A 26,039-nucleotide genomic window follows, 5' to 3' on the forward strand; every position below is an offset into this window, starting at 1 on the left:
TTTGGTTAAAACTCTAACAATGGTGCATAAACACAATTTTCTCTTAAATTAAGTTTTTAAAAAGCCTCTCTCTGTATGTGACGCCTGTTTGGAAGGCTGGCTGTCTAGGGTTGTTTCCAGGTGCTTCTGTTTCTTCCCCTCTCCCTCTCCCCTCATAGTGTGAAATCGTCTGTAGCTGGAAACGCTTTTTGTATTGATTGATTGCTCTTACCTGGCGAGTTCAGTCAAGTGCAACAATAGTGGAATAATAAATAAGCATGACCAAACAAAAATGGCAAAGAAAAGCCTTGTGATGTGGTTTTTAAGAAGTTTATTTCAACAATAAATTTCTAGGTGTTTGAAGTCATGATTCTTGAAATGAAAGCAGGCTGGTCAATCACCCTACAATGACCCATCTCAGTTACTACTTGATTTCAGCAAGTCTTAATAGGGAGGTTTTACTGTATTACTAATAATCAAGTGGACAAGATGGCAATGAATACCTATTTAATATATGTCGCAACATATAGTTATGTTCAGTAATGTCTATAATACAACCTTATCGTCTCATTAGAACCATTGGTGTTGATATTTTGCAGCCAGACATTTGAAAAAAAATAGTCATTAAAATGTACGGTATTCAGAAAAGGAAGTGTTCATGCATCATTCACTATTTGTCATTTAACATTGACACACAAAAATATTTTGACATAAATCATTGCCTATTTTCATCCACCCCCAATAATAGCAAACCATAAACCATCAGTGGATTGTGTCTTCAACTTCTCTCATTATGGGCACTGCGGGTGGATTATTTGGCCCGCATTCTCTCTCTCTAATCTAGCATCAGATAATTCTTACATTGTGCACTCACCATGCATAAATGCCCATGCACATACATGCATGCACATTCAAGAGAGTCTGTGAAGTCTTTGTGGAAATGTTGCACTTGTGAGAACAGATACTACAGAAGATTGATTACCAGAGGTGTAACACTTGATTCAGGAGCAGAAAGATATCTTGAGATCTCAGCACACCTGGTGGTTTATACTGGTGAATAAGAATAACTAAGTTGTAAGGAAAGCTAACACTACAGGCACTGAAAACAAAGGGAGTCTATGTTGTACTCATTTGGGACCCAAAGTAGAAGCCAGTGAAGTGTCCTGAGCAGCTCAGTACTGAAGCATGATGTTCCAACACACAGTTTTCTAGCAAGTGGTCCTCACTGGCATCTTTGTTCACAGAAGACTTGCACTGTTGTGGTCTGGTTAAGGGTGCTGAAGGTATCCTCTTTTTGTGGTGACCTTACACTGTTTTTGTTTTTTTTTTTTAGGGGAGGGAGTGGAGAGAGAGAACTGTTTTGCTTCTCTTGAAATTATGGTATTTGATCTTATGTGCTTCCTTTTATGCCCATTATATCTCATCCTGAACATCTTTTTTCATATTCTTTAGACTTTCTTTTTCCAGTTCTTTATTACCTGTTTTTTATTTCACCTTTCCAGATAAGTTGTTTACTTGATAATTGTGTATCTTTAGTTATTTGAAATAAGATAGATTTTAATATAGCATAATATACACTCTTCACAACTGCTAGTTACAATTGAGTATCTAGGTTGAAACATAAAGATATGAAAAACTTCAGAATTGTCATTTTCAACTTCGTACACATGACACTTGCATTGTCCAGGAATAAGTGTACTTTATTCCCTTCCCCAGTTTAACTGAAGGGCTTTTGCATAAGAGAAAAAAAGTCAATAGTCTGATTGCATGGACATATAGCAGATGGTGATGATGGAACTATTTTTTAAGTGGACAACTATACAAGCATGGAAATGCAGGATTATGGGTGTATTAGTACAAGAGTACCTCAACATTACTAAAAACATGAAAACTTGCCTGAGAGACTGACAGCCCTTTTGTGTCATGGAACTGGCACACAGGTAATCAACCTTCTTTCTCCTTCATTTTCTTTTCTATAAAAAAATGGGCATTTTGCAAGCACAAACCCTGCTGGGGGCATTTGCTTTTAAAAGCATGTTCAAGTAGAGGATATTATATCAACACTGGTAATCTGTATAATACAAGCATGATATGTCGGTGCCCTCTCAGGGGAATCTTTGCCAGTACCTTTCAAAGCTGTGGTTGTATTTCAGGTGATGGGTTTTGTTATTTTAGTTTGAGTGCTTATGTGAAAGGATGGCTTTGGTACTTACGTCTTCCTTTTCCAGCAGGGGTGGTCTACTCCTTGCTGTCGTTAAGTGGTGATAAATGTCTTATTGTTGAGGGAGAGGGAGGATGAAAGGAGGGTATTTTTGAAATGCATGCATCTGGTTTATGTGTGCAATTCATTTGTCCTTACATGCTTATGCATGTTTCTGTGCATTGACATATATGTCTTGTCTCTGTGTATGTGTATGTGCACATTGTGTGTACACACACAATCATTTGAGCTTGGTTTTGTGTGTGGCAGTATGCAGCAGTGCATGAATGTTCTTCAACACTTATTTTTAAACGGTCATTAAATTTATAAGATTGTTTATCTGTTTCAAAAACTGTCCTGAATAAAATGTATTCTTTTGCCATTAAACAGTTTTTAAAGTCTTATTTATTTTGTTTAAATAGCAGGATTTTTATGAAAGTACATGCCTATCTTAACTGTGTTATCAACTGCAAATGAAAAGAATAATGAAAAGCTAGGAATTTTAGAGAGTGTGTAAATCTTTATTGTACTGTTCTAATTTACCAAGTTTATGATGATCAACAGGCTTTTCTGCCACATTTAACTGGCTGTGCTAAAATATGGTCTTCAGTATGTGTTCTTTGTTCATACTTGCATTTGCCCTCCTTTCTTCCAGATGAAAACCCAACAGAGGATAGTAGAGCAGTTGAAAGGTGATATAGCTGTTAGCAAGAACAGCCATGAGCAGGAAGTGGCCCAGCTCCAGGGCGATTTAGTTTTGGTCCGTGATGATCTTCAGCTGACAAAGGAAGAGTTGGCAGAGACTCATCAGCGTCTTGTTGATGCTAAGGTCACCATTAGTGGCCTTAATGAGGACCTGGACCGTTTTCGTAAACTGCAAGAAGAAAGCGCTAGTGAGGTATAAATAATGAATATACTCATTAGGTATGCTACAACAAAACTGATTCAAAGGTGTTTCTAGTTTGTTATAAAATTTAGCTTTTTAAAAAAGTTATTACATTATTTGGAAACCATTATTTGAAAGGACATGTAGAAACTGTTCATGTAGCAATGTCATATGCTTCTACCATCAAGAATCTTGAAATTTCTTCTACAAAATTTTTTTAAAAATCCAAGAATTTTAAGGTCCAGGTCTAATTTATTTAAAGCAATTACCCGTTGGTACTGTAGTCATGTCTTTTGGTAACTTTTAGATAAAGAAAAAATATTTGAGGTGGGGAAAGTTTATGGTTTCTTGCTTTAATTTAGATGTGCTCTCATACATCATCACACCAAGTGATATGCATGTACATACAAATACATAGATACTCTAGCATGCACACTGACAGCAACTTCAGCTTTGACTCTTCCATGTTGTTCCAGCTGAGTCGGCAGTCTCAGGTATTGAAAGAGCAGGAAGTCTTGCTGTCTGAGGCAAGGCAGCAGAATGTTGTGTTGGAGGGTCAGCTGGAAACTCTACATGATGAAACTGAGCGTCTGCAGGCTAACCTCAGTATGTACAAGCTGAAGTATGAGCAGCACAACTCTCAGCTTCAACAGATGGAGGCTACTGTCTCAGACTTGCAGGAGAAGCTTCATAACAGTCATTCCAGGGTTAGCACAAATGTGCTACTGTATTAGTGAAAACACATGGCTCTCAGTAAAAACTTTAAATTCATAGCTGTATGAAACATTTCTAAAATTATTAAAATTGGTCTTTTTGGCTTCTTTGAACAAATGCTTTTTTATTCTTTAAATGAAATGCAAAGAGTTTGCTGTAGTCATGACCACCTCATTCACAGCAACAGTTAAAAGGACCCTTGAACATCAGGTTTTAATGTTTTATTGTCTGATGATACATGCTGTCTATGCATGCAGGAGCTTGAAAAGGAGCAGTGTATTGAACACCTTCATTCTGAAGTGGAGACTCTAGATGCCCAGCAGAGAGACTCACAGGACCAAGTGGCTAAGTGCGAGTCTGTTATTGAGCAGTTAACGCAGGAGCTGGCCTCAGTGCAAGAGGCCCTAAGCTCTGCTAATGCTCGCATCAAGGACTGCAATAATGATATCAGCCAACTCAAAGAGCAGCTTCAGGACTTCCAGCATGAGGTTAGGATAAACATGTTCCAACACTTGCATATTTTCATGCTCTGTTCAAATAAATTTTTCTGAATTCATTTATAAATACTGTGATGTCTGTAGAATTATTACTCTTTCTTAGTCAGTTTTTGTTTCAAATACTTCAGGCTCTACAGAATGATGAGAGAGCTCGAAGCTTTGAAAACCAGCTGCTTACTTATCAGGACAGCCATAGCCACAGCAACAGTGAGGTGAGCCATAATGTGTCATATACTCGTGCATTTTTTTCCTTACACACAACATGCTTTTGTGTGATTGTATAATTCTCTATGTAGCATGCATTCCTGATAGTAAACATCTCGTGAAGATATTGACATAGTAAAACATCTCTTGTCTTATCATTGGAAACATTTTTATGCTTATGTTGTAACTGGTGCCAGGTCACTAAATTTTTTTTTCTACAAGTGCAAGGATATGACAAAGGGAAATAGCCAGTACCCTAAATGTGACATCAAAACAGTTTCTTATGAGGAAAATTATCTCATCAAATGGGGGCAAATCTCTTGATGACAGTAATCCATTTTTTTTTAAATCTATCTATCTATTCCTCTTCGTGCATCAGGTTGCACACAAGGCCTCAACCAGAGTCCGCCACCGATGTCGATCGGCTGAAACCCGCTCTAGGTGACCCCATGTCCAGCCCTTTCCCTTCATCTCCCTTTCCACTGTTCTTCTCCAAGTTTCCTTTGGGCGGCCTCGTTTTCTTCGGCCGTCTGGAGTCCATCGTAGAGAGACTCTGGAGAGGTCTGCTGTCTGCTGGCAGAGCACATGTCCAATCCATCGCCAACGCCTCCGTTGAACCTGCGTGGTGATGGACTCGGTTTCAGTTCTTCGGTAGAGTTCTTCGTTGGTGATGGTGTTTGGCCAAAAGATGTTAAGTATGCGCCTGAGGCATCTGTTTTGGAAGACGTCAAGCTTGTTACTGATGGTTTTGGTCATCTTCCAAGATTCTGATCCGTAAAGGAGGGTGCTGATCACATTTGACTTGAAGATTCTCAGCTTGATCTTCTGACTGATGTTTTTTGCCTTCCATGTGCTCCAGAGTGAGGCGAAGGCCTGGCTGGCTTTCGCCAGTCGGGCTCGAATCTCCACCTCCGCATCCCCGGTGTTTGACATTTTGGACCCAAGATAGGTGAAACTGTCAACTTCCTCAATCTCTTCTCCATTTAGTTGGATGCTGTCTTGGACTCTGGCGTTCACTCTCATACTTTTCGTTTTCTTTGTGCTGACCTTCAAGCCAAGGTTTCCAGCTGTTTCTGAGAAGGCCTTTGTTTTTTCCTGCATGTCTTGGTGGCGGTGTGACAGCAGGGCAATGTCATCAGCAAAGTCTAAGTCTTCCAGCGCTGTTGTTGCTGTCATAGTCATGGTCCATCTGATCCCTCTCCTCTCACTGTCGGTGGAAGTCTTCATGATCCAGTCCATGGCCAGGATGAAGAGAAACGGCGACAGAATGCAGCCCTGCTTCACCCCGGTATTGACGTTGAAGGGGTCTGTGAGCTCCGTGTCACAGACAACCTGGGATCTGAAATCGCTGTACAGCATTGCAATGACCTGAACAAGTTTTGCAGGGACTCCGTAATGCCTCAGGATCTTCCATAAGGACTCGCGGTGGATGCTGTCAAAAGCCTTCTCCAGGTCGATGAAATTGATGTACAGCGGTGTGTTCCATTCGTTGCTCTGCTCCAGAATCTGTCGCAGAATGAAGATGTGTTCGGAGCAGGATCGCCCAGGGCGAAATCCTGCTTGCTGTGGTCGGAGGTCTTTCTCAAGAGTTGCCGTCAGTCTTGACAAAACAATCTTGCTGAAGACCTTGCTGGTGAGGGAAAGAAGTGTTATGCCCCTCCAATTATTGCAGTCTCCAAGATCTCCTTTCTTGGGTAACTTGAAGATGAGCCCTGTCTTCCACGCAACAGGGAGCTGCCCTGATTCCCAAATTTGCCTGAAGATTTCAGTCAGCTTGGGAGCTGTCACATTCACATCTGCTTTCAACATCTCTGCTGTTATTCCATCTGCCCCTGGTGCTTTGCCGCTCTTCATTGTCTTGACTGCTGCTGTCACTTCTTCCAGGCTTGGTGGGTCTGTGCAGATGTCGAGGTCTATAGCTGCTGGCTGGATGTCTGCAAGCTGAGGGGATCTGGTCTGTTCAGAACTGACTCAAAATGCTCCCTCCAGCGCTGTAGTTTTCCTGCCTCTCCCTCGATAACATTACCGTTCACGTCTTTCACTGGCACATCACTGTTCTTAAACCCGTTGTTTAGCTGTTTGTTTATCTTGTACAGTGTCTTCAGGTCATTTTTACTTGCTGCATTTTCTGCTTCATCTGCCAGTTTCTCTATGTGGTCTCTTTTGTCGGTTCTAGTCATCCTCTTTACCTCTTTGTTTAGTTTTGTATATCTTTGTCTGAGTTGTTCCTTCAGGCGTTCAGATCTGGTGCTGTTGATTCTTTGTTTGGCTGACTTTCTCTCTTCTATCTTCTTCCATGTCTCTTCTCTGATCCACTGTTCTTTCTTTTTCTGTTGGAATCCCAGTATTTTCTCTCCTGATTCCTGTAAGACTCGATTGAAGTCATTAAGGTCATCTCTTGTTGGTCTCCTAGTGCCTGGAACCTGTTCTTTACTTCCATAGCAAAGGCCCTTTCGGTGGCTGGATTTTTCAGTTTGCCGGAGTCCACTCTCTGCTGACGTACCTGTTTTCCTCGTGATCGACGCAGCTTCAGAGAAACTGCGGCTATCACAAGAGTGTGGTCACTGGCAACGTCTGCTCCTCTGTAGGCTCTGACACCTTGAAGTGAGCTCCTCCATTTTCGGTTGATGATGACATGGTCTATCTGGTTCTTTGTGATCCCATCTGGTGATGTCCACGTTGCCTTGTGGATGTCTTTGTGTGGGAAGAGTGTGCCTCCAATCAGTAGGTTGTTTTCTTCACAAAAGTCTGCCAGTCTCTCTCCGTTGTCATTGATGGTTCCGATTCCATGTTTGCCCATGACATGCTCCCTGCAGGTGTTGTCACTTCCTACCTTGGCATTGAGATCGCCGATGATGAGCAACATGTCGTAGGCTGGAACGCTCTCTGAGGCTGCCTGGAGCTGATCGTAAAAAGCATCCTTGTCTTCTGCCTCGGAGTCATTTGTTGGTGTATAGCAAGCTAGCACTGTCAGCTTGGTGTACTTTGAATGGAATCTTGCTCTCAAAAGCCTAGGTCCATAAGGCTTCCATTCCAGCAGTGCCTTTTCCGTTTTCTTGTTGAGGAGTAGAGCTACTCCTTCAGAGTGCTGAGCGTCTGATCTTCCTGAGAACAAGAAGGTATGTCCTGACGCTAGTCTCCTTTTTCCCGTGCCAGTCCATCTGACCTCACTGACTCCCAGGATGTCCAAGTTGTAGTTGTCAAACTCCTTGACTAGTTGGAGCATCCTGCCAGTCTGGTACAAGGTCTGGACATTCCAGCACCCCACCCTCAACTTATGCCTCGGCTTGAGTAAATCCGCTGTCGGGGCGCCAGCTCCCTTTCGGGTTTGGCTGTCGTCTGTCATTAGTCCAGTCACCTGGTGTGCTTCATTACCTCCGCCATCTGTGACGAGTTCTCTGGTTTTAGTTTCTGTAACATGCTTTTTTTTACATGGTGGGGTTGTTAGCCCTACCACAACCTATTTTACTTCTAGGTGAGGTGTCCACCTTAGTCGCCTCTTACGACATGCCTGGCTGGATGGCAGGGACCCTATTCTTACAATGCTTGCTAGGCAAGCATACTCCGGGGTCCCACAGGGTTTTTTTTAAATCAAGGCATGTTAAAGTTTTCATTCTTAAATATTTTATTTTTCTCACTCTTAGCTAGGAAAATGTTTAAGAACATATATAGGTAATGACAGAGTAGTCAAAAAATGACAAGCTGTCTTTTGTTACTAGAAATGCACTATTAATGTACATAAGAAGTAAAACACTATCACAGATTGCGTTCCATTTTATAACAGCGGAATAGCTACAATTACCATGCTTATCTCAAAGAAGATCTGAAATTTGCAGATTTATCAATCTAGAATACTTTGTGATTCAGTTTGTTTGCATGAGACAGTCAGATGCAAGCTCTCAAATATATGTCCATAAGGTATTCAGTCTGCAGTAATGGCAACACAACTTAAAATCAAAAGCACATTTGGCATCAGCATTTTTATTTATGAAAAGATGGCATAGAAATCATTTGCTATAATGACGTATTTAGATGGATTTTTTTAACTAAATTTTTTTTATTAAGTTGGATATTTTTTAAGGTTATTTAGGAAACAGGTAAGCCCACTGGTTCAGTCACTGCTGTTATCTCATTATGCAAAGCTTAGTGTAGAATTACTTTTATTTCCTTCTAAAGTAATGAAAAGTTAATATCATGAAATGAAATACATCTAATTATTTAACGCTAGCATTCTTTTACAGCAGTCTTAATACAAAGTGATGCTTACAAGAAGATTTTTTTTAAGTTCTGAAGGACAATTGGCATTGGAAATTTTCAGTATTATTTATTTTATAAATTTTGTATTTTCTGATTTGCAAAAGGTTGTGTTAAGTTCTCTTGAGATAAATACATAGATGTTTAAGGCTGCACAAAATGATGTGTGCTGAAGTAAATGTCTTTTAAATACTCTTCTTAAAATTATAGTATGCTGTAATCAGCTTTTGAAAGATGTTTTATCTCTATGTGTGTGGGGGTGGTGGTGGATGGGTTACAGATATTTATAGAGCACTGTTTTCTTTCTTCCCACCTATCTTTGTTTTTGTGTGCACAGTTCAGAGAAAAAGAAGAACGTATTTCACAGCTGGAATATGATCTTGAGGGTAGCCAAGCAGAGCTTCAGAGTCGTCTTCACCATATTTCTGAAATGGAGGAAACAATTCGTGATTTACAGTCAGAAGTGGCTAAGATGAAAGACCAGACAGCTGCTGCTTTGAATGAGGTCAGGACTTACTTGGAGACAGGTTTCTCAGATCTGAGTTGAGATTTTTTACATAAAACCCATCAGTGACTAAAAGTGCAAAGAAATTAAAGGTCTACATTAATCATCTTTCCTAAAATATTTAAGAACACACAGGAGCCCTCATAAGGCATATCTGATAAGCATGTGAAAACTATTAGTATAACAGGTCACCAAATTGGAATTTTAAAATCTAATTCCTACAGCTGTAGCAGTTCTGAGTGCAAATATCTTGCCTAATAATTTTTCTCCAAACTGGGTGATTACACCTCTGCAAGATACACATCACACCTAAAAACATCACTATGCAGAAAAGAAGGTCAAAATGGTGCCATTTCTTATGTATGCAGATATGTCTAATATTTGGTCCCAGCTCTGAGGTCTGTAGTGCTGACCTCTTTCTGTGCTTGGTAGTGTCTGTAGGTATCTCCAGAATGGAAGAGGGGCATTTACCCTGATTGGGCGGCGGGAGGAGAATCATGCTTTAAGCCTAATCCAATCATTTAAAAAAACCTTTGAACCCCACTACTCCTTAAAGGCAACAGAGTAATCGTGTGACATGTCGTCATCTGAGTACATTGTCAGTGTACTAAATAAATTCCACCCAGACCGCTGTGGAACTGTGCTGTGTGACTGATGTCATTTGAGTGCAGGTCAATCGTCTTGAGCAGAATATGCAGCAACTTCAGCTCAACTTGACCTCTGCCCATCAGCGCCATAAGGGGGAGTGTGTACGCTATGAGGACCAGATAACTGCCCTGGAGCAGGAGCTGGCAGGTACACGCAGCCGTTGCCAGCTACTGGAACAAGAGGTGGACCGCAAGGAAGATCAAATAAAACGAAATGAGGCAGAAGTTGCTTCATGTCGTGATGATATTCGTAACAAAGTTGAAGATGTAAGTTCCTTATCTGCCTGTGTTTCTGTTTGTGTTTTAAGATTTAAAAAGATATTAATCAGTATCTCTTGATGCCATTTTATTAATTAAAGAATTTTTCAGCTTCCTAAGGAATACTATACTCAAGCCACTCCTAAGAAATTTGATAAACTAAACTGGCCTTGAAGACAAATGTCTTCAGTAACTTTGGCTAAATCTTTGTCAACATCATATACAAATGATACGTAAAAAGTGATCCATTACATTTTCAAGGGAATTACTTCAAATAAATTAAATTAAAGCAATATATCTAAGTAATTATATGCTTTAGAATGAACATGTACATACCACTTTAGAAAGAGCTTTCTGCAGCTACAAGGGGCGGTTCGGTGGTGCAACATTTAACACCTGTCGCCAATACAGTGAGGGTTGGCTGCCCTGGGCTCAGCTCTTGGCTCAGGCACGTTGTTCTTTCTCTGCATGTGGCATCTGTTTACAGGGCTGACTGCCTTGCCGTGATATAGTCTTAGTTGCTGGCATGGCGATAAACGTCAATTCCCCCCCCCCCCTCTGACGCTACAAAATTTATCTCCTAAGTGTACTATCCATGTTCCTATGCAAAAAAAGGTCATAAGGCAGTTTTTTAAATGCATCACAGAAAAATTGTATAATAAAATATCTCATTAATAATAATTATGAGCATTTTAAAAACAAATTGTATTCACCTGAATGGATCATTTTCCTGTTGAGTGTGTCTATAAGAAAATGTAACATTGGATATAGAATGGACATTAGCACCAAGAGCAAAGTCATGTTTAACAGCAACAGCAAGACAATGGAGTATAATTTAAGGAGGGAAATAACTTTAAGTACTTGGAAACCGTCCTTTCTAACGATAGCAGCTGCTTCAGATATCAGCTTCGAGGATCACAACAGTAACAGTGGTAATAGGATGTAAAGGATCTGGCACAGCAACACCATAAATGGCAAGTCCTGAGCTGTCACAACACTTTTAACTTATTAAATATGGACAAATCGATTCAGTTGAGCTAAAGCTATGAAGAAGTTCACATCTGTGTGTCCGAATTATATAGAGTTAAGCCCATCCTTCAGGGTTTCTTGAAGGGAGGACAATGTTGATGATGTAATGCTTGAGACAAGCCTAAATGGCAATGAAATCCTTTCTATGCAGGCTGTTATCTTCACTGATGTCTTGTCACTTTAGCAGCAATGTCATCTTTCTAGTCACAGCATGTTTGTTTGAGTTGAAGCTATTTAGATACTGACCTTGGAGTAGCATTTAAAATAAATTTTGAGAGTAAATTCTCTTTCTTGAAGACTTACCAGATGACATGACCATAGGAGATAATGGGTTGGACTAGGTCTTTAACCATCGAAAGTTGTCTCCCTGACAGGGAGCTAGCACATGCCATCCATGCAGAGTGCTCCACTGGTGAGGCAAGTAATTGTCCTCTGACAGATATAAAAGCTAATTCCAAACCAGTGCAGCAGGATTTTCAACCAGCACTCCACCCAAACTGCAGGGAAGTCAGGAAAGCATTGACATCATGTCATTTGGTAAATCTCAAAGAAAGAGAATTTACTCTCAGAATTTTATTTCTTCTTTGCCTGTACCAGATGACATGACAAAGGGATAATAGAGATCAGGCAGAGGGAAGTAAAATCAACGAACCTGTGATAGTCAAACAGTGGCCTGTTGTCACGTCAAGATTGGTTCCAACAGTTCCAGAGGAACAGTGCACACAGAAAGGTCTCTCAGATAGGATCGTGCTTTCCAAACTCGCAAAGACTGGACCACAAGGGGTTGCTAAGGCACCAGAGGCAGTTGATTCTTCACTAAGAATGCCAGATGCATCATCAACCACAGAACCATCATCTTGAAACTGAAGAAAATCTGGGTTGACTGGCTGCATGCAGCTCAGAGACCCTTGCTGCAGTGGCTGAGCCAGCAGGAAAACTGTCTTTTCCATGACCCTGCAAAACGGCACGAATGACAAGAGACTCATAGATCTTAGAGTTTAAGAACATCAAGACCCAGGCCAGATTCCATGTGGGGAAACAAGAAATGAATGGCAGGCTGTTGTAGAGAGTCTTGCCAGCAAGCTCCAAGTGTCATGGTGCCAACTGACATCCCAAAGGCCCATTTGGAGAAAGTAGATGACATCAGCACTCTACAACCTTTTATTGTGATGGTAGCAAACTCCATATCATAGAAAGTGAGTTATATCTTCCAGGGACATCTTCAGCTGGAGGGGGAGGAGGAATTGGTGCTTTATGCTGAGCCAGCAACTAAGGCTATATCGTTGCAAGGCATCCATCTCTGTAAACAGATTCCACATGCAGAGAAAGAACAGTGTGCCCAAGGCAAGAGCTGAATCCAAGACAGCCAACCCTCACTGTATTCGTGACAGGCACTAACCATTGAACCACCGGAACGCCTCACCAGCTGAAGAATACTTGTCACTTGCTATTATTCACACATATGTAGAGGGACAAAAAGGGGTTGAGATTCTGTCCACTGCCACATTAGAAAATCTCTTTCCGGCAGCAGCTGCCATGACAATATTCAGACATGAAAGTTCAACTTCTCCAGCGCCAGGTGAAAAAGTGGTAGCCTGGATTGTTTGAGCAGCTGAGGAAGAGTATTTAGAGCCTGGGAGCTTCAAGGGCCAAGTCTAGCTGATCTGACATCCAAGCTTTCTCATGGGATTGGCAACAAGCTGCTTGGCCATTGAGCTTATTCTTTAACTCAGGAGAGTCTCTTAAAAAGTACTGAGGGTAGTGTGAAAACTAGGTGAAACAGCTATAGCAAGAAAAAGTGAGGGATGGGGGCCACCCATTAACTGCGTTAAAATGCAAATGAGGGGCCTTCTCAAAGGGATGACACCTGGCTGCCAGTAACACATTCTAGATGAGGAGAGAAATTCACCTTTACTTCCAATCCAAAGAATTCACTGGTACTTGGCATTGGGCACAGGTCACCAAACAGTCAGGTACCTGGTACCACTGTGACTTCCAATGTGTGTAGATGTGTTCGCCTTTGTGCTTGTGTGTGTGTGTGCCTAATCCTATGTTACCATATAATGGATGTGAATTTGTCTATGATAGGTGAAGAAACAACCAAATTGAGCTAATCCTAAGTCTATCATCAGAAAAACATAATCATTATATGTGCACACATTTGTTACATGTATTCTCATGTCATATTTGTTGTATTTCCATGTCACAGATTGAGAAATTAGAGAGAAATATTCATGACCTCAAATTGGAGGTAAATAAAATGCAAGCAGCCAAGCAGCAGGCTAACCTTAAGGTGAGTTTTTTCTTGTAACACTATTCAATTTGTCATTGTATCATCATATAAAGATCTTAGTTGAAATGATTAATTGCATGTGTTTTTGTGGTGTGTGTGTGCATCTGTGTGTTTCTCTTCTTCAATATTGCCAGATAATATTTTATTGACAAAGTATTTTGCTGTTTAATATTACTCATTTTCTTTCCCTAAGACAGACATTTTTAGACTAGCTTTGCATTGGATATATATGATTAAATTCTTGTAAAGTTTATTTGGAAATCAGTCATTACTGCTGTTATTTTGGCAAGTCTGTTTCTGACATCTGTTACCTGAGCAAGTCTGGTCCTGCCCCCCAACACACATACATGCATGTTTTGACTGGTACCAGCTGATAAGCAGCTACCTGTCGTCAGGGAGGGAACAACTGCAGAGACACAGCAACTGACAAAGCTCACCACTGAAGCCTAATGAGCTGTAGTGAGCAGGTCCTACAGTAATGACCTGTCACATTTGCAAGTCAGTTCTTCCTCAGTCCATCGTGATGTTGAGCTCTCTCCTGAAGAATGGACTTGGAGTGTCAGACCACATCACATTGTCAAACCATACGAGCTTGCACTGCTTCATAGCTGTAATAAGGGGTTTCTGGGTCCCATGAGGGTGGCCGCTATGCTCTGTATAAAGTCACTGGTTTTACAATCACTTTATGAACTTTGGAACAGCCTCCTCAGTCACTTGGTCTTGAATGGTTGTATTCTCCTCTCCATATCAGCAAGCATAGTCCACATCTCTCATCCATACAGCAGGATAAAAACTATGAGGATTCACACAATCCCATACTAGGTAGCAAACCTGATGGTGGTTCTTTTTCAAATCCTGTTTAGCCTGGCCATTTTTGTTGTTGCTGTTGCAATTTTGATACATATTTAGCATCTTTAGAAAGAATAGTTCCCAAGTACCTAAAGTGTCAACCTTCTTGAACTGTACTCTATTTTGTGAATCTTTGCTTTGTTATTGTCACTGGTATTAAACTTTGCCGCTGTCAGGGATGGTCTCCATTCCATACACATTCCCACAGTATGTCAGTCTTTTGGTAGTCTTTTTGTACTTTGTAGACATTGCTTTCGGATTGATATCATCTGCAAAGTACAGGTTGCATGTAGGTCTCACATCATTGGAAATGGAGGTGAAATAGTCATGAAGAATTTCTTGCCTGCTGTTCTCCAAAAGTACAGCTGAAAGGGAACACCTCGACAGACTCTCACTGTTGTGCAAAAGAAAGTTCCCATCTGGTCTAGTCCTGACCTCTGTTGTTGATCTTCCACCTTTAGGTATTTTGAAAGCCTTAACTTCTAGCTTTCTTTCATTCTTGCCAATGTTGGTGGCAAAAGTGTCAGGTGTGCTCTAAGCCATGTCTTTGTTTTTTGTGGTTTCCTCCACTTCAGAGTTCTTTGTTGCTGCCACCATATTTTGGGGCCAAAAGCTTAAACCAGCTAGATGCTAGCAGGATAGTAAGGCAAAGCAGTGAGTAAAATGGTAATAAAATATAAGCAGTTCAGCTGATGGCAGTATTTTAACCATCCAGCTAATGTTCTTCTGGCCAAGGGAGGTTTGTCATCAGTGAACAGTTTGTTGATGATTCTCTTGCCTAATGGGATGGTAGGTTGGCTATGGTATGATGTCTCACTCATGTTGCTGTCAAAGAGTATATTGAAAATTAGCCAAAGAGACAATGTTGACAGACTGTTTTGTTTTAGGGAAAAGATCACTGATCTTTTGATCTGTAGACTGCACTGCTGGTATCTTTGTAGGAAAGGGCATAATTGAACTATGAAATGCTCTACATTTAGATGTCAGAACTTGCCAAAGTCTTTTATGCCCCACACTAACCAATACCTTCTTTATTTATGAGATCCTGTGGAATAGATTTGGTGTTGCATGTACTTTTCATTATAGTGAAAGATCTGCAAGAGTAGCATCATATAAAGGATATGGAGATGCTGCACATTTTGTCTGTGTAACAATGCCTAGTTATGTCAGAGGTCATGGCCGTAATTACATATTGCTCTTCCATTTTTATGCGTGAAGTCTTCAGTTGTCATCACTTTGTGTCTTTTGGGTGATACATGCTCCTTCACAGTTAGGTGAGGTATAGGTTTTAGGGGGAAGGTACAGAGGAGGTAACAACAAAACTGGTCTACCAACTGGCAGGTGCAAAGTTTCACTTCAGAAACACACATTGGATATCTCACAAGAAGGGAAGCAGATAGCCAAGTGTTCAGAGTGCTGCTGTCCAAACTTAGAGTGTGCTGGTTCAATTCTTTTTACCAAAGCTAACTTCCCCCAATCAGCCCAGCTGGTGGGATTGGGTACCTGAGTTATAATTGGGGCAGTGAGGGAGAGGAGATGGGTACTGCACTCACATAAAAGCTGGCTCCAAGAAAAGTATAGTCTCTAACACCTCCTCACCCGATGACCTGAAAAGAAAGCACTGCTGTATTAAAGTGATAGACTGAGTCCTGCATCGATTCATACAGTTTATGGCCTATGCCAATGTCCTCCAAGAACACTCTACAAAACCCAGTGGTCCTGCAGACCTACCAGTCCTACAGGAGGAGGTCAAGATAGCTGAAAGAAGGGAAGTAAAATTATCAGTGCGGGCTGACCAACATAGATCAGTGTGTAGGTCAAGCGAATACAAAAATGAAATGATGTTAAGACCACCTTTTTAAGACACCAACTCTTAAATATGTTTATTCCAAGAAAATGTTGACAGGTAGAGGAGCTGCGCAGTGAGTGCGAACGTCTCAAGTTGGATGTTTCTGAAGCTCGTTCCCAGTACAAAGACTGTGCACAGGAGGTGAGAAGCTTCTTGTTTCTGTTTATGGAAACATCAGTCTTATTGTTTAGTTTCTTTTTCATTTTAATCACAACCAACTGTAATACATACATGGCCATAGTTCCGACATGTTCTACTGACAAGACAACAGCTTAAATGTCATTGATTCATAACCTTCATGGTTTAAAATAAGGGAAATGCAGGTCTTGATAATAGTAATAATAAAGGTCACTTGTATAGGCAGGCTCATCACAATAATTTACATCAATCACAATCAAGGGTGTAAATTAATTGAGAAGTGTACAACAAATGGGGAGAGGTTGAGGGAAAAGTGAACACTCCCTTGTAAAATGGTGCATTTTGCAGCTTGCTCATCATGAAGAGAAACTTATGTTGATGGAGCAAAGCCTTCAGACAACACAAGACCAACTCAGTCAGCGAGTTACTGAAATTGTGCGACATGAACAGACAAACAGAAAACTACAGGTCAGTTATTGATGAAAGTTTTCTTTGGTGTTGTAACTTTAGAATCTTTTCTTCACATACTTTGACGTGTGTCAGGGTAAACTTTTGTAGCAGTCTTAGTGGTTTGCCAGATTATTATAAGCAAATGCTCTTGTTTCTCTTTTACTTTAGTTTTGCAGGCAATTATCTAAACTTCTGAGATTTTCACTATGTTCCTTTTATTTTCCTTAATTAGGCTGAGTTGAAGACTATACGAGAGAGAGCATCAAGTTTTGAAGAGGAGGTTGGAGAGCAGAAGAGCATGCTAGACAGACTGCGTCATGACTTGATGGCCACCAAAGAAGAGTATCATGGAGCTGTGCAGGAAGGGCAAACATACAAACAGCAAGCTCAGAAGCTGCAGATTGAGCTTGATGGTTCTCGTCAACAAGAACATATGCTGTCAGAACAGGTTGGTATTTCTGTATTAAAACTGCTTACTTATACACAAAAATTATGTTCTTATAACAGGTGAACACTTTTAAAGAGCAGGTGAAATCAAAAGGCAAGTTTTGCTTAACTCATTTGCAGTGTTGTGCATGCCCTTGATGATACTGTTGACTGTGGCATGTACAGGTGCATTCTGGCCATAGCAGTCATGTTAATGGAAGAGATGTATTTCTAATGCATGCTTAAAAGACTCATTGGGGATAAGTGGCGGATGTGATATAGGAGTGAGTTCTTGGTGCACAGGCTCTAACAAGAGCTCTTCAGTCATCTCTGCACTGTGCTTTTCTACATGTTAGTGCTTTTTTTGTGTCTGTCTGAAGTAATGGCATTTGATATTCCTTTTCATCCCACCAAGTCTGATGCACTGTTCCTTAGTGAAAATTGACAAAATACTTTTAGATGCAAACAAGATGCTATTTGACAGACGAGTCAGTTGACTTTTTATGGTATATGCATTTCATAAAAATGTATATGTCTGTGTTCTGCAGATCCTAAAAGATAGCATAAGTGGAAAAAATGTCACTCACATTACTAAGGTGACCAGACGTCCCGCATTAGGCGGGACAGTCCCGCTTTTGACCTCGTGTCCCGCCTGCTCATCAGGCGGGAAGCCCAATGTCCCGCTTTCTGGCTTTCTGGCAAGTCCATCAAATTTCCCAGTTGTCTTTAAAAATCTGAATACTGTACGCCGATTCACATCCGGCAAAGTCAGAGGAAAGGCCCCCCACAGCGCCCCCTCCCACCAACTTTTTTTGGCGTTCTTTGACAGTGACGACACCATCATTGGCACGTGTCCCGCTTTTGCCCCCAAAACGTCTGGTCACCTTACACATAACTATTATATTATGTTACTTCTGTTACCAATAGTGGTAGCACCTAAAGGCATGCAAGAAAATGACTCCCTTCTTAAATGAACATAGAAAGTTACAATCTGACAAGACTTTGATTCAGACATAATTCACATGAGCAGTGTCATTGCTTTGGTGAAGTATTATGAATGAACACTGGTAACAAAAGTAATGAAATCTCAAAACACACCCTATTACTGCTTGTGAAGTCAAAGCTTTGTGGTTGGCTGTTAAATAGCTATGCACATTCCTGCCCTGGAGCAAAGAGGAAAAAAAATAAGCTTCAAAACTTGAAAACAAACATTAAATACCTAGGATCCTGGGTAACTTTAAACATTTTTTTTCAAGTATATGTGATTTGTTTTTATTTCTTTATTTTCAAAATTGGCATTTCTTTGGCAACAAGCGATTTTAGACATTCCATCACGCCATCTGTCATGTAGTACACTTGTTCTTGAAACAACATAATTGTATGTGATAGCGCTAATGTGACTGTAGATCATAGAAATACAATATTTTCCCAGGAGGAAATGAGAATTCTGGTTGCTAGATTTTTCTAAAGCTTAGTGACAGGAAATTCACCCATTTTCAGAAAGGACCCTTGAGTATTTGATGTTCATGGTATTTCATTGTCATTTTAAGTTGAAAGGAAAACATCATTCAGTTGGAGAATCATTTTCCAGGAAGCACATGCACAGAAGTGTGACCATGAAAGTTACCAAACATTATATCTTGATTTGCTAATTTCTGTGGAGTCAAAAAGAAAGATTTTCTATGTTCCCAGGTAGAACAGCAGGATCAGATTCTGACACAGCTGCAGGCAGAACTGCGTGCTGAGCGTGGCCGACACCAGGATACAAGCAAACAGCTGCAGACCACTAAGAAAACGTGTGCAGTACTGGAGGAGGATGTTGAGGCATACCAACATCAGCTGAGAGATTTTGCTGACAAGGTGGTAGACATATTTCTAGTATCTATTTGCTGATGTAGTGCCAAATCTCAGTTTTCCTAGTACAGACCTACCTACCCTCAAAATTTCTCATTAGCAGCATTCCCACCCAAAATACTTGTTTTCTGTACACAGATTCTAACATTTTGTCATTGACTATGGTCAGTGACTTTCAGCTGGGGTCAGTACCTTATTCTCAGCACAAGCTTCTGCCTTGCTGTCTTTAGACTGGAATTTCACTATCTTCCTCACCACCACCACCACCAAATCATCTTCCCATTCTCATTATCAGCACAAGCCTTTAATCTCATCTTTCTAAGCACATCTCCAAAAACACCCTTGCCTAGTTTTTATAATTTGAAGGTATTTATGGACCCAGTCTCATGCCATGCCATTACAGTTTAGGAGGGAGGCAAGTATCAGATGCCAACACCTCACACCAATTCAAAAGTGACACTACTGTGATTGTTAGATTGTTTCCTTATATCTCATCTGGTCTTCTTCTCCATAGTCCCTCCTTTTTCATCGCATAATCTTTTCTTATGTTTTGTTTTTACTTTACATTTTCCATTACATTTACATTTTATATGTTAGAGGTATAAATGATTGTTCTTTTTTGTTACTGAAAATCCCTAGATTTTACATATAACTGTTGTTCTGTAATTGGCAGTCTAAATCTGAAGTAGTTAGCGGGTCTGCTGGCAATAGCACATTTACTTTCTCAGGTGAAGACCTGTGATTAGTCAATTGTTTGCTTTGTCAGGTGAAAACCCGTGATGAGTCAATCATTCGGCAGCGTGCAGAAGCTGAGCAGCTCATGCAGCAAGTGCGCATTCTCAAGGAAGAGATTACTGAGAAGGAGGGAAAACTGAAATCAGCAAATTTGGATCTTCAATCACTCAAAAGGCAGTGTCAGCAGCAGACTCAAGAAGTATGTAGTATCAGGGTGGTATTTCATGCTTATATAATACATCTTTATTGCCTATTTCTGTTTGCAGCAGATACAGACATATTTCTTTGTTTAGAGCTCACAACTAATAAACTAAACAACATACAGTCATGTCCCAAACACCCATACAGTTACTACACTCTAAATCCCCTCCTAGCAATAATTATTAAAAGCCCACCCCACACACACACAGTACAAGGCAAAGAAATAAGCAAAAATCAGTTTCCATCAACAAAACTTTTCAGAGAATACGTTGGCATTACGGTAAAATTTCCTCATTGAGACCTTCCTTTAAGACCTCCCTCCTCTGATACAACCCACAACTTTTTCAGGGACATTTTTCACGATATAAACATCATTTGTATTGTGACTACCTCTTTCAGACTGACATATGCTCTATTACGATGTTTTTGTAGACATCCCACACTGAAAAGTATTAAGTACTTTTTAAAATAGACTGCGTCTGGCTGTTTGCCTTGTATTACAACTTTCAGCAGAAATAATATAAAATAAATTAAATACAGTTTGAAAGAGACTGCTTGTTTATTGCATCACTGGTCATTTTAACACAAAACCAAATTGCCCCAGCCATATGGACCTACCGCCTGAGTTGAATGGACACTGCCATGACCACATCATTCCACAAAAGACGACATTTATCCAGGCCTAAAGGACAAATTGATTGCCAATGAGACATGTACATACATATCTAATACCATGAAATATTACCAACAGAGCCATGTGTTATTTGAGCAAGTCCAGCCACCATCTTACTAAATAAAAAAGTCATAATTACACGATTTTCCATGATGCTTAATTTATGCATCAGTAATTTTTTTTTAGCACTCGATACTTATACAGTTGTATTGCTTGTGTTGTAATTGCTAGATCAGTTTCAATGAAGTTACATACTTAATAATTTGTGCTTGTTTAAACACCTAAAGTAAGCCCTTTCATGCGTGTGGTAATGGGACAGAATCTTCTTATTCCTTTCCACCCCCAATGGAGCATAGGGATGCAACTACACCGCGCCAGCAGATTCGGTTCTGGGCGTCTCTTTCCAGTTGGGACCATGTCATGCCAGCTGCCTCCACCTCGTTGTGGACCAATCTCCTCCACGTCTGTCTGGGTCTCCCAACCTTGCGCCTCCCCTGTGGGTTCCAGCCCAGACCTTGTCTCATTAAATTGTTTGCCGGCTTTCACAAGGTGTGACCGATCCAGCCCCACTTCTACTTCTTAATGTCTTGGCTGGCAGGTTTTTGGTTGGTTCTCTCCCACAGGTCTGTATTGGAGATCTTCTCGGGCCTTCTGATGTTGAGGATGTGGCGCAGACATCTGTTGACGAATGTCTGAATCTTGTTGGTGATGGTGTTTGTCACACGCCATATCTCAGATGAATACAGAAGGACTGACTTTACATTTGTGTTAAAGATGCGGATCTTGGTGTGTAAAGATAAAGTCTTGGAGTTCCAGATAGGTCTTAGGGTGTGGAATGCAAGCCTGGCTTTGTTTATTTGGCTTCTTACATCTTCATATGCACCTCCATCTTTGCTGCTGACTATGCTGCCAAGGTTGGTGAAGTGGTTAGTCTCTGTAATACATTTCCCATGTAGTTGGAGTGGGGCTTCTTGCTTGTTGTTGACCCGCATTACCTCCGTCTTCTTGATGTTGATAGTCAGGCCAGTCATTGCTGCTTCTTCTGCGAGCCGAGTGAGCTTTGTCTGTGCGTGTTGCTGCTTGTGGGACAACAGGCTGATGTCATCCGCAAAGTCGAGATCCTCAAGTTGCATGGCGAAGGTCCACTGGATGCTCGTTTGCTGTTAGAGGTTGTTCTTCTCATGATCCAGTTTATGACGATCAGGAAGATTGTCGGCAAGAGCATACAACCATTTGGTGAAGTCCATTTGGTCTTGTGAATGGTTCTGTTGGAAAGACTGTGCCTCTGACTACAAGGTCTTTGAACAAGCAGAAGTCTGTGAACAGCTCACCATTCTCATTGCAGTTCCCCACACCGTGCTTTCTCATTATGTGTCCTTTGTCTGTTGTCATTTCCAACTTTGGCATTCATGTCGTCCATTATGATCGTCAGGTCTTGTTTTGGAGTACGATCAACCAGCACTGGATGATGGCGATCTTTCTTCTTTTGGAGTTGAACCTTGCTGACATGAGTCGTGGGGAAACTGCTGCCTCCGATGTCATCAGTACTGCTTCTCCTTGTGTGTTCGTGGTCAGAGTCTTCATGTCCAGAGTAGATGATAGTCTCCCCTGATGAAAGTCTGGTCTGACCGTTGCCATTCCAACTTGTCTCGTACAGGCCAGGCCTTGGAGCTTGATGCTAAAGTTCTTCATTTTCTGGGCTTCCTGGGCTGAATTACCTCTCTTGTACAGGGTTCTAATATTCCAGGTCCCTATCCTGGCTTTTGCCTTGACCATGAGAAGATGGGTCGACGAGCTGACTTTCGAAGGCTTTTGCCAATATGTGTCATAGGCCCCTTTGAAGAGGAATCTTCTCGTCAGGCTCTCGCTGTGGCAGTGTTGTAGTTGCAGTTTCTGTAGCAGGGATTGTTTTATGGGGTGGAGTTGCTAGCCCCACACCCAACCCTCCTCCTTCATCCAGGCTTGGGACCGGCAGGTCACCCAGGGGTTTTCCAGGCAGAGTTGATGGGACAGAATAGGTGTAGTTAAAACTTCCCTGTATAAATAATTTGGCTACAATATCATCTTATTTACAACAAAATTTTTCTCAGTACCATCCATAAATTCAAGCAACATATGCATAAAACAATGGATTTTTTTCTTCAGCATGGTATGATTAAGTTTCTTTTCATTAACTTAATCATACCATGCTGAAGAAAAAAATCCATTGTTTTATGTATATGTTGCTTCAGACATAAACAGTCTGTGACTATAGATTTGTATGCATGATGTGCAGCTGCGCAAATATGAAGACACCATGGCCAACATGCAGAATCAGCAGGAGAAGCTGCAGGAGCAGAATAGGAAGATACAGTCTGATGTAAGATACTGGAGTCAGACAGTCTTCGTGTTTTTCACTTTGTGTAAAACATTTTTTTATGTCATATGCTATTGTATTACAATTTGTAATACAGAGATGTCACATTTTCAGATCCCTGGATTTCTACAATAAATGCATTATGAAAAGAAAGTGAAAACAAAAATTCCTGCTTGTACCTTTACTTTTTGCCAAAGCTAAGAATAATTCCAGTGGCAGGACACCTACAAAGAACAAAATAATGTACAGCAGATGCTGAACACAAATAACACAAATTCAAAAGTCAATTGCATCACAGACATTGAACATTTGAAACCACCACAAATTATTCTCTTCTTATTATATTTGTGTAAAGCTATGACTGAGCAGTTTCTGTTGTTCTGTTGTTCTTTAAGGATCTGATATGTTGGTTGCTGCCTCTTTATTCATTCTTTATATGATTTATTATCCTGTTACACATAACTCCTGTAATGCTTTTGTATAGAAATCCTTGCAATATCAGTATGTTTATTGAAAATGTTCATTTTTCTTCTCCACATAGCTTTATCATAAAGTTTTTAAAAAATCCTAGAAAGCATATTGCTTAAGTGTAGCATTGGTTTGTGACTTTGGTAGTGCAGCTAAACAGCTGTCTACTCTGTTAAAAAGCCATAGGGTAGTAACTACATTATTGTTGTCATTTTCAGCTGATGGCTAGTGAGCATGCAGCACATGACTTGCATGTACAGCTGACCACAGTTCAAGGCCATCACAAGGAAAGCATGGAGCAACTAGGGGAGAAAGCTCGCCACCTGGCAACTATCAAGACTGAGCTATCCCGCATGCAGCAGCAGAACTTGTCCATGAGAGATGAGGTAAGTGCAATCCCATAATTTTGATAAATATACCCATCAGAATAAGCACTTTGATACTTAACAAATAAACTTTTCTTCTATTTTCATAGTAATTTATCCTTAATAACATGCAATAGAACATGCTGCAGATATGTCAGGATTCACTCAAGTGCATATAGACTCAGCAGAAATAACAATAATAATAATAATAGAATTTGTAAATTTCATTTCCCTATGTGGATGCCAGCTTAATGCGCAGCACACAAAAGACAACAAATGAACCAGCAGTCTGTACAAGAGGAATAAGGTGTGTGAAGACTGGAGAAGGCTCACCAGGAAGTCAGAGTGGACAACACATTATGAACAGTTTACAGGAGAAGTCTATGACCTTCTTTAGCTCAGAGAAGGAAGATTTGATTTGCTAAAAACCTAGGAAGGATTCTTTTAGAAAACCCTTGTACTATCTCGAAAACATAAGTGCTGGCAGATGGCAGCAGGAGAAACTGAACACATAATGTATTAACCACAACATCTATGCTGTCATGTCAGAAGACCCACATTTTTTGGTGAACCAGACAAGCACTGCTGGACTCTCAGCCTCAGATGAGCCTACACTAAGCAGTTGGTTCATCAAATAGTCAGCAGCTACCAGTCAAATCTGCCAGTTAGTTCAGCTCCACATCTCTCTGCACAATGGAACATTTAATGTGTCCATAACAAGACCCCTCCAATCTTTCTGAGGATTCATAAAATTGACATCATCTGCATACAGGAAATGCATTTGACTGATGATAACTTATTCTTCATCTGGGTATATAAGCTCTTAAGACAGAAGAGAATCAGCTGCTACAAAGAAGAACTCATTACTGTCACTGAGAACCCATTCCAACTCTATACAGATGTCCAAGTGAGATGGTGATAGTACCAGTCTGGTGATCCTCTGGCATGTGAAATCACAGTAGTCAACTGCTTCTGTCCACCAAACAGTACTCTGCAACTGCAAATCATACAGCTGCAAGACAAAGGACTTCTGATACTGGGTGGCTTTAACAGGCACTCACCCAGCTGGGGCTACTACGAGATAAAAAGCAGAGGAAATCAGATCAAATATTAGGCAACAGACAATAAACTCATTTTCATCAACAAACCAGACAACAAGCCCATTTGCTTCTCCCATGCATGGAAAATCCCCAGGTATCCAGGTCTTGCCTATGCAACAGGAGGTTTATTGGTTATTTGAGTTTTATGCCATGCCAGCAACTAAGGCTGTATCATAGAGACCTTTTCAATAGAAGCAATGCATGTGGACTGTACAGGACCCACTGCATATGTGATTATCTGCCTGTACTTCATCTCTCTAGCTGTAGTATGAAAGAACCATTGAATACAACATTTGACAATTGTACAGTTTAATAATATCTCACTAGCTGTGAATGGTGCCTCATTAGAGAACGGGAAAAGATCTCTGATAGTGCTTAACAGTTGTTCAATCCCTTTGCTAGATTCAGCTGTATGATGAGAAAGTGCGAAAGCTGCAGGGAGAACTAAAGAGAATGCAAGAACTAAACAAAGCCACAGAGGATGAGGTAAAAAAAAATGTCTGTTCTCTGTGTTAGTGTTTTGAAAGCTTTATATCTCAGCATCTGGCTGATAACTTGATTACACTTTAATTGGGGTGCATGTCATGATAGGTCAAGGTTGTAGGAGATTGAAGTTTGAGGAAGCTCAAGCAGGTTTTTGTAGGCTAGTGTGTCGATCTTGCTAGCCTATGGCCACAGAGAGTGTTAATGTGTGTGGGTTTTATTTTTTTTTTGGCGGGGGGGAGGGAAACGGGGTGTGTGTGTGTGGTTTTTGTTTTGTTTTTTTTGTGTGTCATACATGCTGTTTATAGAGTGGTGGATGAATGCCTAAGTGTAGGGCCTGCTGAAGATATCTTTACAGAAGTCATTTTGAATGAATTTGTGTATTGGTTAATGTCTACAACAAGTCTACCATGGGTTGTAATATGACTTAGATAAGTTCTTTATACCCTTGGTGAAGAAAGTCTCTTATAGTACTAAAATTTCAGTGAATCAATCACTCTCTCTCTCTTACTATCTAAGATTGTTACTGTTTTGATTTGTTTTGTAGGTTAAGATGGTATGTAAGTGATGGCCATGCATGTTGTGGTGAAAGTGATTGATTGGGGGAAGGTAATTACAAGGTGGAA

General features: G+C 40.6%; 1 protein-coding gene across 6 annotated transcripts in view; it reads left to right on the plus strand.

Moving 5' to 3' along the window:
- LOC112576794 (early endosome antigen 1-like) overlaps window positions 1-26,039 on the plus strand; it is a 105,414-nt gene that overhangs the window by 62,031 nt on the left and 17,344 nt on the right. For all 6 annotated transcript variants that reach the window (XM_025259528.1, XM_025259524.1, XM_025259527.1 and 3 more), the window contains 15 exons: window positions 2,835-3,077; window positions 3,542-3,772; window positions 4,037-4,267; window positions 4,405-4,488; window positions 9,072-9,239; window positions 9,911-10,153; window positions 13,383-13,466; window positions 16,222-16,305; window positions 16,651-16,770; window positions 16,985-17,200; window positions 18,871-19,038; window positions 19,799-19,966; window positions 22,917-23,000; window positions 23,684-23,851; window positions 25,333-25,416. In XM_025259528.1, coding sequence (XP_025115313.1) covers window positions 2,835-3,077; window positions 3,542-3,772; window positions 4,037-4,267; window positions 4,405-4,488; window positions 9,072-9,239; window positions 9,911-10,153; window positions 13,383-13,466; window positions 16,222-16,305; window positions 16,651-16,770; window positions 16,985-17,200; window positions 18,871-19,038; window positions 19,799-19,966; window positions 22,917-23,000; window positions 23,684-23,851; window positions 25,333-25,416 — 2,376 coding nt within the window. The remainder of the gene's footprint in view (window positions 1-2,834; window positions 3,078-3,541; window positions 3,773-4,036; window positions 4,268-4,404; window positions 4,489-9,071; window positions 9,240-9,910; window positions 10,154-13,382; window positions 13,467-16,221; window positions 16,306-16,650; window positions 16,771-16,984; window positions 17,201-18,870; window positions 19,039-19,798; window positions 19,967-22,916; window positions 23,001-23,683; window positions 23,852-25,332; window positions 25,417-26,039) is intronic.

Source organism: Pomacea canaliculata, linkage group LG12 (genome assembly GCF_003073045.1).
Source record: "Pomacea canaliculata isolate SZHN2017 linkage group LG12, ASM307304v1, whole genome shotgun sequence".
Classification (NCBI taxonomy): Eukaryota; Metazoa; Mollusca; class Gastropoda; order Architaenioglossa; family Ampullariidae; genus Pomacea; species Pomacea canaliculata.